The sequence below is a fragment of the Aythya marila genome (genome assembly GCF_965140915.1).
Source record: "Aythya marila genome assembly, chromosome: 7".
Lineage (NCBI taxonomy): Eukaryota > Metazoa > Chordata > Aves > Anseriformes > Anatidae > Aythya > Aythya marila.
Window position 1 is genome coordinate 12,133,012 of NC_139048.1, and position 12,066 is coordinate 12,145,077.

At 42.4% G+C, this 12,066-nt stretch overlaps 1 protein-coding gene across 1 annotated transcript in view; it reads right to left on the reverse strand.

Moving 5' to 3' along the window:
• SORCS3 (sortilin related VPS10 domain containing receptor 3) overlaps nucleotides 1-12,066 on the reverse strand; it is a gene marked incomplete at its 5' end in the record, with an annotated part of 274,223 nt that overhangs the window by 181,980 nt on the left and 80,177 nt on the right. Inside the window, one exon of the mRNA XM_082764642.1 lies at nucleotides 11,332-11,399. Coding sequence (XP_082620768.1) covers nucleotides 11,332-11,399 — 68 coding nt within the window. The remainder of the gene's footprint in view (nucleotides 1-11,331; nucleotides 11,400-12,066) is intronic.

Consider the following 12,066-nt stretch of genomic DNA (forward strand, 5'->3'; position numbering starts at 1 on the left):
ACTGAGAGATTTTAGAGAAAACATGTGATAAGCAAATAAATCAAAGGCTACCTTCCAGGCTGGGGGAATGTAGCTCTTTGTAAATATTACTTGGAGGAGTGACTGTTTGATACTGTGCACTTATTAACTTCATTAGAAGCCTAATGAACATACCTCAGAGATAATGAGAGACAGAGCAGACTCAAAGAAAGATGGAAAGATTTCTTGCATCTTTTTTTAACAATGTTTCTCCATCCTTCAGATTATTTATAGACATTATAAAATGGCAGAGCATTTGGGAAAAAAACACAACATAATAAAACACCAATATAAACAGACATAACCCATGTTAAAGTACTAAATCCTACCAGCCACTGTACAAAGTAAAGATTTATATGACTTGGTCCCAAGCCTAATTGGAAGAAAAGTCAGGGAAAGAGGGAAAAGGGAAAAGAACAGCTCACTCAAAGAGAAGCAGATCACACACACTGATGGAGAGCCTAGTAGATAGGGGAACTGCATCTCCCAGCAAGCCATGAGGTGGCACCAACACAGAAACAGCGCGGTGCAAGTACCTGTTGTGTTGGCTCATGATCCAGCCCTGACTGCCTGGGGAGTAAGTGGAAGTGTATTTCCATATAACTGATCAGAGGCTATCTGCGGCTCAGAAAATCCTCTGAAGCTTTCACACGTAATATAGTCCTTTTTTTTTGGTTTTTTTTTTTTTTTTGCTTCTATGAACTTGCTGAAACTCCACTTGAACCCATGTGAACCTTAGCTACCAAAATATCCTCCAGCAAGGAGATCCATCGATTAAGTATATGTTATCATAAGAACCAAAAGTCTTCCACTTGTTCCCAACCTGTCTGATTTTCCTTTATTCTTCACAGGCTCACAGAATGGTTGAGGTTGGAAGAGACCTCTGGAGGTCACCTGGACCAACCCTTCCCTGCACAAGTGGGGCCCATGGCCCAGGCTGCCCATGACCACATCCAGACAGCTTTAGAAAATCTCTAAGGATGGGAACTCCACAACCTTTGGGCATCCTCTCCCAGTTGTCAGTCACCCACACACTACAGATTGTTTCCTGATGTTCAGACAGAACCTCTTGTTTCAGTTTGTGTCCATTCCCTTGTCCTGTCACTGGGCACCATGGAAAAGCATCCTCATTACATGCTCCATCTTCATTACACCCTCCCTTCGGGTATTTGCATACATTAATGAGATCCTCCAGGCCTTTTCTTCCCTGGGCTGAACAGTCCCAGTTCTTTCCTCACATCAGAGAAGCTCCAATCCCTTGCTTTACTAGAGATCCTATCCACACCACCTAATTCTGTAAGATTTTTTTTTTTTTATGTTCTTTTCTGGGCACCTCTTTTCAAGCTTTCCAAGTCCTACCAGATCTGATCTAGCATGAAAGTTCTTATGTGATTTATTATAAAAGTCCTTGTTTTGCAACTATTTGCATACTTATAAGTGAATTTAATGTGTGGTTTTCATTAATATTGGCACATATCCATGTCGAATGTATCTGCTACTAATCTGTGTCAATGAAAATCCTCTGCATGGTAAAAAAGCGATCAGAAAAAGACATTAGTAAGGCCAAAACAAATTCATCTTTAAGTCTGGCTTCCTGAAAAGAAAAAAAAAAAAAAAAAAAAAAAAAGTTTTGCAGTCAGTATCCAAATCTAATTAGAATGTAAGATGAGATAACTCAACAAAAGGAGCAGCTCTCTAATGAGAGCAATGGAATCGTTGTTCCAAATGATAAAGAAGGGATGGAATAGCCAATTCCTGTTAACAGATGCATCTCTGCTGATGCAGCAACAGTCACAACACCCACAGGATCTGCAACAGCAGGTTCTTGGCTACAAAATCCCTCCTGAACGCTGCCTTGCTACATTTCTAGTAGTAGGCAAAGCACTACAAACACCTTTTACCTGTCATAGACAAGTAAAGAGCCTGACAAGATGAATTCACAGCAGCTGCACCACTTCAAGACGACATTCACTTTTGGCAAAACTCCCCCTGGCCCTCCCAGCCACTTTCCCCAGGACTAGATATGCCTGGGAACACCATCTAAGCTGAAAATACATTTCTGATGAGATAGCCATGTCTCCATTATTGAGGAGCCCATAATCACAGAAATTAATTCAAAGACACAAAAAACACATCAAACATCATCATTTAAGCTACAAAATCAGGGCAGCCATACAGTTCTGGCTTTCTAAAAACCTCTCTCCATCTTCTGCATCCCCTAGCCAACAAATTTTGTTAACTCACACCGAGACTCTCAGGCTTGCATCAACACCAGAAACATATCTGGGCATTAATTATCTTACATTTCCCTCTCCACCATCTAACTTTCTGGAATGGAAAGACAAGAGATCTAGACAGGATCTGGCTGAAAAGACTGGCTGGAAAATTCAGTTACTTCAAAGCCGCCAGCTGGACAATGGATGAAGAACTTACCCATGATGTGGAAGCCTCAAATCCCACAGTTGCATAATACAGCCCCCGTAGGTCAGATCCAGAATCTGTACTGCCCACTAACCTCTCACACAGAACATTCTGGAGAATTAGAAGGAACAGCAAAAAGAGCGTGATTCTTTCCATGGTCTCTCCCCCAGCTCTCTCGACTTGGAGAGTCGAACCACAACAATGCTGAGGTGTATCATGTATTCAGAACAGTTCCAGGCTATTCCACCCAGAGCACCTGAAACATGAATAGCTCATTACTGAGGAAGAGATAACGAAGGATGGATGATGTTTCTGCAACACTGCACCAAAGGCTGTAGACCTGTCTGTTCCTTGAATGCCGTATCATAAAATAATTACTGTATGCCAGAGGCTATAGCCACACTATCACGTTTAACAGCCACCAGCAGAAATATCCCCCATTAATTCACTGAGTCCCCTTTTTGAAATCCATTTACGCTTTTTATTATTTCTGCCTCACAACATCCTGTAGCAATGAGTTACACAATTTAATTACTTGTGGAATAAAAAAGCACTTCCCTTTATACTCATTCAGAGCAAGGGCTTGAACTTGGATCTTCCACACATAAGATTAGTATCAGCCTCTCCCTGGAGAGATTCGCAGTCTCTCCAATTGGAGCTCTCTGGTAGAGTATAAATAATTCAACAGATACCAGGAAGAGAAGAAAAGAGAGATGGCTGCTTAGCGCTCTCACCTGAAATGTAAGAAAATGGATGCAAAACAAAACTCACTTTTGCTCTTTTCTCCATTTTACCTGGAATTCTACCTTGGTCCTAAGAACATTTCCTCAAATAATTTGCAATTTGATTAATTCATTTCCTCTTACCCACTTGGTTTCTACCCAGACAGCAGGATGTATCCCAAAATTCCCCAGCCTACTTGGGAACTTGAACATGCCGATAACCTAAATAATTTATAAGATCAAAACTGATATATAATCAAATGATTTTTCTAAATCTAACACACAAGCTCCTTATGCAAACATATCTGCAATATCCACCACCAGTAGCCAACAACATTTTCTCTCAGAGCCACACGTGTGATGCTCATAAATTCAGCATAGCAGTCCTGCTTTGAAGCCCCAGCAGATGTGTGGATGAAGCACACCTTGAGCAGCAAGCACACTGAAATGTGAATCTGTGCTGCCACCGCAGACTGACATGCAGCACCCTCACCAAATTGAGATTCTGTGGCAGAAGGTAGTCAAAGCCAAGACTTACCTCTGTCTTCAGAGAATCACAGATATGAATAAAGCACTCTGAATACTGGTTAAAGTTTTTAATTAACAGCCTAGCTAAAACACCACTGCATTCTGCAGTTTTGTTTTTATTAATTCTCTCTGATTCAGCAGGAATTCCACTAAGGAATAGGGATGAGCAGATGCAGGGGGAAGCACATTAATAAATCATAAGTGTCATTAAAATTTGTAAACTAATATCTTCTGGGAAGTCTTGGCAATTAGTCTCAGAGCTTTTTTGGCAAACAAAAAATTAATAAAACCAAAAGGTCCCACGTCTGATGAAATCTCCACCCCCACAGAAAGTTCACTGATGGAACAATTAAGAGACACAACAAATAGGCCATCCAGAAGGCTGGTTCACAAAAGACAAATAAGCTTCACAAAACAAGACAAAGGCATTTTAATAAACAAGGGTGGGACTTGGACCTACACACCACCCAAAGACATTTAGGAAGGCTTTAAGACTCAAATTTGCTGGGCTTCTACTTTTAGCATGACTTTGCATTGCCTCTCTTGGCTCCCTCCATCTCTGAAGCAATGTTAACTTCATTACTTGCTAAAGCAAAGAACCAGCAGAAAGCAGAGGTGTTAATGTGACTACTCCCTTGCAGAAACATCCCACGGGATGTAATAGGGCTAGGAAAGCAACAGGAAGGAGACGTGAAACTTCCATCCAGAAGTTAGTCAAACAAAAAATGAAATAAAAATTATTTTCTGTTACCATTACTAAGTATACCTAACTAAAACACAGTCCTGAATTCAAAATAAGACTATTAATTTTCATTATTGCTTCTCAAAACAAATATTTAAAGCAGTTTTGCCCAATTTTATCCATTTGTTGCAATGCCAGCATCTCTTTCAATTCTGAACTGCCAAAGATGTATGCTCTGGACACCACCTGGGACATTCAAAGAGGGGTGACACTATGGTTTATTCCATTCCACTTTTAATTTTTTTTAATCCTATGGACATTTATTTTGAGACACACAGCCCAAACGAATCAAAACAATCCTATACATATATACATATATATATATGCATTTTCTGAAGTCCACACAAACAAAAGACCTAAGTCTCCAGAAAGCCATAATCAGAAGGAAAACAAACCACCTCAAACCAGAAAAGTAATTTTGAAACAGGTCATAATTAGTTACTTCAAATGATTTCCCTTGTACAGCGGGATACAAAGGTGAACGGTTATCACCATCTAATAATCAGCAATTTGTAACCCTCCTGTCATAGATACCCCCTGAAACCAGGGAACACAAGGAAGCTAAGCCACCTCTTTATCGCTCTTAATAGTTATGAAAGGAGTGCAGAAAAACCATTATATGCATAGCCTTTCGTGAACATTTAGCATCCCTACGGCATCCCTAAGGCAATGCCCTTTACCCATTAATTTCTCTCCTGGCTGATACTCAACAACTCTTTCCACCTGCCAAGCTGTCTCTCCTGCTCCTCTTTCTGAACGAGGCAGGACCCGCTTTAGTGCCTGCTGCAACGCGTGCACAGCTGGACAAGCACAGATGTCAGGAGCCCCTGCCAGGCCTGATCAGTCAGCTCGAGCACGAGAACGAGACCTGTCAAACAGGCGTTTAGCCATGAGAGCGAAGAAGAAACTCTCACTCGGTTCAAGAATGCTGCATTTTGCGTTCTTTACAGGTAGTAACTACATAGCTCTTTGGGCCAAGGAACTTCTCTTTATTAAATGGCCACAATTTCATCTGGCAAAAGCTCGCTGAGGAGCGGGCCAACAGGCAGCTACTGTGCACCTCCCAGTAGTGGAAGCACGGCTCCTTTGCCTGAGATGGCATCTCGTGACTGACAGCAGGCTGCACTGAGCCAGGGACACCTGAGTCACCCACTGCGGGGAAAATATAAATCACCAAGAGTACTGGAGATAAAGAACTGAATTATTTTGGGATGCTGCTGTAGCCCCACACAAATCCCAACTCAGGGTGCTGGGAGCTCTGTGGAACAGCCCTCACTCACACTCCTCTCCTCCAGTTTCCCATTCCCTTAGCTCTCCAAAGGGTCTGAACCTAGCAGCTTGCAACCCCAAAGGTTTTGACAGGTGACTCCTGTGGCCTGAGAAAACTAGCCACCACTGAGCTAGGCAATTTATACACACTAATAAATAACTGAAGTTACTGAGCTTTCGGAGACCCTGGATTTTGAATCCAAGAGAGATCGGGGATGTGCTTGCACACTCAAGCTGGCTCCTTCCCTTGACACACTGATAGCTGATTGCAGATATGATGAAGCCCTTCTTTTAATCAGCAGATGAATTCTGCACTTTACAACGTTGTTAAAAATGCCAAATAAGATGCAGTAACAGGAAGGCATTACTACTCTGAAAACCAGCTCCATTAATTTTATGCCTGAATACAGTCCTGCAGAAAATAGCATATATCTAAAACGCATGCTGTCAGCGTAATGGTGGCAAACAATAGATATAATCAAATTTGACACTACTGCAGGGAGATGCCAGCTGGTCATGGTGGCTGTCTCGAGACTGCATTTCAATACAGTGGGTTTCAGTGAAACCACGCTGCTCCATTTCAAAATGTGTGGAACCTGACTGGCACCGAGCAAGAGGTTACGGCACAAAGCAGAAATTGCCCCTCTCAGCCCCACAGACTAAATAATGCATCACCACTGGGCCAGAAACTCTTAATGAAGCTCTGGCTGTGCCATGACCTGTTTCAGGATTAGCTTGCTTCACAAAGGATGACATGAAAATTTCAGTCATGTTCACTGAATATCCCCTGGTCTCTCCCTTCTTACCTATCTTGAAGACAGCTACATTTGGAGCAGGGAGATTAAACCCTGCTCCCAACAGGGAGCCATGGCATTTCACACCTGCCCTACCTGAAGCCAGCTCCATACACAGCACACAAACCTGAGACAGAAATCAGCATGAACTTTGCAGAGTGAATCAGTGCAACTTTGCAGAGGAAAAAGAGGCTACAGGTACACCAAAAGATGCTGGTGGCCTGATGCCACCAGACAGCATATGAGGCTGAAATGCAAGGACGTAGGGAAAAATAACATACAGCCCTCTGGTAATTCAAACAGCACCGCAAGAACAGTGCGAGATCGAAGGCAGCTTGCAACCAAGCTGAGAGGTTTTACTCTTCTCAGCTCCAAGCTCAGGGTTGTAGCTGATCTGTTTTGCAGTTGCCTCTAGGAAAAAGCTGAAAAGTGATTTATTTCTGTTGTTTGTTTTTCAACTCAACACACAGGCTACGACAAACCAATCTCTTCAGGCATAGCAGCCACAAGAGAAAAAAATGCTTGGGGATTTTTGAGCGCTGCCATGGAAACCTAATTTCTTGGTTAATAAACAACAAAACAAGAAGAAATATATGTAAAAATACCTTCGGTAACATTCTAGATTCTTAAGAAGAAAGAGTCAGTCAGGATTTTGAGTATGGGTTAATGCCCAGGCCAGCGTTATATAGCATCAGATAATTTAGTGGGCTCCACAGCCAGAGGATGGGAATTCCAGGGGAGCCATCAAGGCCTGGTAAAATGGCAGCAGGGACTCAGAGCTGACACATGCAAGTGCTTGCACTTTGGAAGAAAAGCTGAACTACTCCCCACTGCCTAATTAGCTGATGTGCTGCAGTCACGGCTATCACATTGATCATAAATACCTCCCTGCTAGCTTGGGCTTCTCTTGTCTGTTATGTCGCCTGTTGTCTCTTTGTCTTCATCTGAGATTGAAAGTTCCCTTGGGATGGAGGCTGTCTTTTTAGCTACTGCAATCCAAATAATTAGGACTGTTCCTGGGTACAAAATTAGGTGACAGCAGAAGAAAGAAAAATAAAGTAAAACAAAATAATGTTTTTATTCCAGTTATCTTACAAGAAAAGCTGCTCATCATACACCAGCTAAAACAGATGAAAACATTTTCAATATTGCCATGACTTGAAATACTTATCCAGAATGTCATGTTGATGTAACCATCTCAGAAATGTACAGCTAAAATAGGAGACAGAATTAGCAACAAGCAAGGAAATCTTCACAAGGCTCTTCCTTTGCTTGTAAAAAGCTGTGAAATCTAGAAGACCCACAGAATAAGAAAAGGAGCTCAACAGATTCCTGTTTATTCACACCCATAGCACGAGAAGGAAACAACTGGATAGCAACAAGATTAACTAATGAAAGGACTTTCTGCCTAGCATACAGCCTACAGAGCACCCCATATATTATATCTGAGTACAGCACACGTCTGAAACCAAGACTCATTTATCACAGTCACAGTTCCCGTGTTCATCTGAAAGTGTTATGAACACATACATTTGAAGAAATAAACCACTGAACAGACTTTTTCCCCTTCTCTTCTCCTCCTAATAAAATTTGCCTGAGATTTCCCACAGAAAAACAGGCACAAAACTTCAACCTTCAGCCCTTGGTTGTGGGTGGCATCTTTTAGACACCGTATTTTGCATCTCTAACCCTCTCATTTGTCCTCTGCTTGACAGGTGCCTTCCCATGAAGCAGCAGCCTCTCTTTGCAGCAGCAGTTCATATTTTATGACAGATCACCGCTGTGTGATCACAGCTCACCGTGGAAGCTGAAGTTTGGTGCAGGGACCTTGGTCTACAGAGGGTTTGGAAACTGAATGCTCCCCAGCAGCACTTCAAATCTAAATAATTTGAGTTTATGGATTAAGAGGGAGGACTGTTTTCCTTTTTTTTTTCTCCCCATAAAATTTTCTCTATCACACACAGAATTCTACAGAAGCCATAGGTCTATCTTTTAACCCAAATTTTATTTAAAAGCAGGTAGGATGGCAGCTGGATTCCCAACAATCAGCCACGTAGATCCCTTGCTAGGCAATGAGAACTGGTAAAGCATTACATGCCTGAAAAGCTTACCTAATTTTTACAGCTCTATGTCTTGACCTACAAGAAGACCTCCCCCCATAAATTTTGATGCCTCACACCATCACAACACAATCGCAACAAGGCAGATCCCTTTTACGGGAGGAAAACAATCACCTCCACTCACTTGGTGGGGAAAACAAAAATGCAACCCCCAACTGACAGACACCTCTTGTGACCAAGAAGAGGAGCAACATTCACAAGGGGGAGGGATGTGTGTGTTTTTCCCTCAAGCTGGCTGCTGCAGTAGCAATGGAGGCTTTTTCAGTGATATTTTTGGCCTAAGAAACATGGATTTACTTATTAAAGCAGTCTGTGCTGCTGCATTCAAATGCTGACTAGCATTTCCTCTGTCTAAATTCTTATCAGCCTGATAGAGGAGCAGCTTCCGATGTAACTTTTTATTCTCTCTTGTTCCTTTTTTAATTACATTCGGGATGTTTTCATATTGATTCACTCGTCTTTGTATTTAAATGCAGGTATTAGAAATTTGTCTTATATAGCACTTTGCATCAAAGCATCTCGTGCCACAACCCGGGGGGGAGACTGAGCAAAAGCTTTTGATGCATGAGGCAGGCAGAGGCAAGATGATATTTGAAGATTGCATTCCACTCTGCTCTATCTTATCGTCCTCTGAAGCACTGCTGTGTGATTCACCGCTCTCCGCCACAAAAACCGCTTCTCTCGTGTGGAAGCAACTGTTTGCCAAGCGCTCAGAAGAGGCACCACACAGCACTGCTGCTCAGACGGACAGAGCTCTGAGTTGGCAGACAACACAAGCCACAGTCCCAGAAAACAGGTAGAAAAAGTGGAAATCTCCTTCTGATGTTTAATAGATATTTGCATTCAATTTGTGACCCACCCAGTTCCTGGGGCTCAAAGATGATTTTGAAGGAGTCTATAAAAAAGTAACCAAGGAAAGCAAATATATGACCAGAAGACGTAATTTCGCTCTGCAAAGACAGATCTTCCTTATGAAATTTTCAGGGTCTCAAAAATTGAGAGAAAATATTGAAAAGTACCTATTTAAATAATGCAGAGATTCAGAGGCTTTCATGTATAAATGGAACAGAATATCCTGCGAAAAGGAACCTCTCTTGGCTTATTTCTTCCGCATTGTATCTATTTGTATTGCTACAACATCTTTTCAAAAAAGAAAACCAAAGCTGTTCTCTTAAAGAAAGAAAAAAACACTTCCCTCTAAACTGCAGTATGGTTTAATCCTCAGTTTTCCAGGTGGGAAACTCAGGTTTAGAGCCCAAGAGCTCTACCTAGCTAGCTTTTACCTTGACCTTTCCTCCCAAACCTTGGAAGAGAACCCAGCTCGAGTCTCCAGACCCCCCCAACAGCCCCTCTTTCACCGCAGAAGAGAGGCAGAAGCATCCCAAAACAGACAAACACACAGAACAGGGCATCTCCCCAGGTGCCCAAACAGCTGATACATTCAGTTGGACAGATGAGCTGTGTTTCTGTCACTCTGGGAAAGCTCCAAGAGCGCTGCTGCTGTCACCTTCCTGCAGAGCTCAGGTGCTGCTCTGAGATCAGCATTAGGACAGGATTTGCCTGCTTGTTACATTATTTATGCAGAGCAGATTGCTCAGCAATTACATTTAAAGTACAATCACAGTGCCATTTGTACTTGTTAGGTAAAGAGGCAAAAGTTTTCAAGGCTTAAATACCTTGAAAAGTAGCGGGATAAGTGGAAATGACGGTGTTCTCTCCTCTTATTAGCTGCACGGTTATTTATACTTTTGCAGATTACCATGGTACAGTGCAATTAGGCTTTGTATTTACTGTGCAAATTGAGAAGTTTCAAGAGCTCTACTAAACAATTAACCCTTAAATGCATTAATGGGAATAACCCACAACTCAATCCCAAAATCTGATCCAAACAAGAGCTTCTAAATTAATGTGGAAGAAAGGACAAGAGACCACCTGCAAGAAGCTGCTTAGACTCGGAGCAACAGCTACAATGCAGTGACAGCACCACCAATTACAATTTCTGGAGGTTGAGCAATAACAGTAATACAAAAGGTAAATCTAACACAAAGCACTGGTGTCTTCCCCACCCTATGCCCTTTTTCTTGTTGCTGTTCTGACAGTAAAAAACACCCAAGTAACAATCCCTCAGGAATTGGTCTGCTTGTTCATAAGAGTGTTCTGCATGTTTTGCTTTGTTTTTTAAACACATCTACACAAGCTCACCGTTGTGATCTCTAGTCCTTGGATGGCTACTGTCCTCACAGCCCCAGGCAACACTAAATCACCACCAAGTTGACCACCTCAGCTCACAGGGCTGAGGAACATGGCTAAGACCAGCTAAGCTCATACCAGGCACAGGGTTGTACACCATCTTGGACGCTGTTCCAGCAAGCACGTACCATCTACAGAGACCATTCTCATTGCTAGCACCATGGCAGAGGCTCTGAGGAATGAAGAGCCTTGTTTAAGGATACTCAGAAAGGACAGAACAAAAGCTCCTCTGTGTGTCTATGGAAATGCCCTACATCAACAAAGCATCTGATTTGCAGACCTCACTTTGTTAAATCAATTCTTTCTTAATCATGCATCCCCTTTCAACTTCAGTTATCTCAGATCCCCTCCCATCTCCTCCTCCCCAGATCAACTCTGACCCCCCCCCCTTGCTCAGCCTCCAGTTTTACAAGAGGCACCGTGCACCCCTTCCATGCCACTTGCTGTAATTCCTACAGCCCGCTTACCTCCACAGCGAGCTCTCGGTAACACTCCCCAGGTTGAAGTCGTAGAGCTTTGTCAGAATGAGAATCACCTGTGGAAGGGGAAGGGAGGAAGGAGGAGAAAGGGGAAAAAGAAAAAAAAGGATTTTCTTTAGACTGTGTAACAATATACAAGGCATCTGAAATCACCCAAAGGAGAGCTTAGCGTTTATCCATTAAAGTTCCCGTATTATAGGATCAAGTAAGTTTTAAAAAAGAAAATCATTAGCTTAATGCATCATGTAACCAGTAACGTTTATTTTAATCCTGGAGATGTTTTACATTTGAAATAAAACATGCCACCAGGAATTAACTGAACATTGCGAGCTGCCCTCTCTACACCTATGGTTATTCAAGGACAGGAATGGAATTGGGATGATCCCTTGGTAATTCAACAGACAAATCAGAAATTACACTTGACGTTTTCCTGTTTCTCTCAAGGTACTAACATGGACTAGTCTCCATGGAAAGAAATGATAAATTTGGTTATGAAGATCCCAATCCAGCAAAAGAGCCCATTTTGCCCCAAACAGGTTTTGTTGCAACAAGGAACCTTTCTATTGCAAAAGCCCCATCTCCCTCCCTCCCTCTCCTCCCATGGCAATGGGACCTGCCACACCTATCATTTGGGTTTCCCAGCTGCGAGGCTGCTAGGTGAGGAGTTTAAAGCTTTGCAGAACGGAAAAATGCCAAAGGATTAATCAATATCAGAGGCTGCAG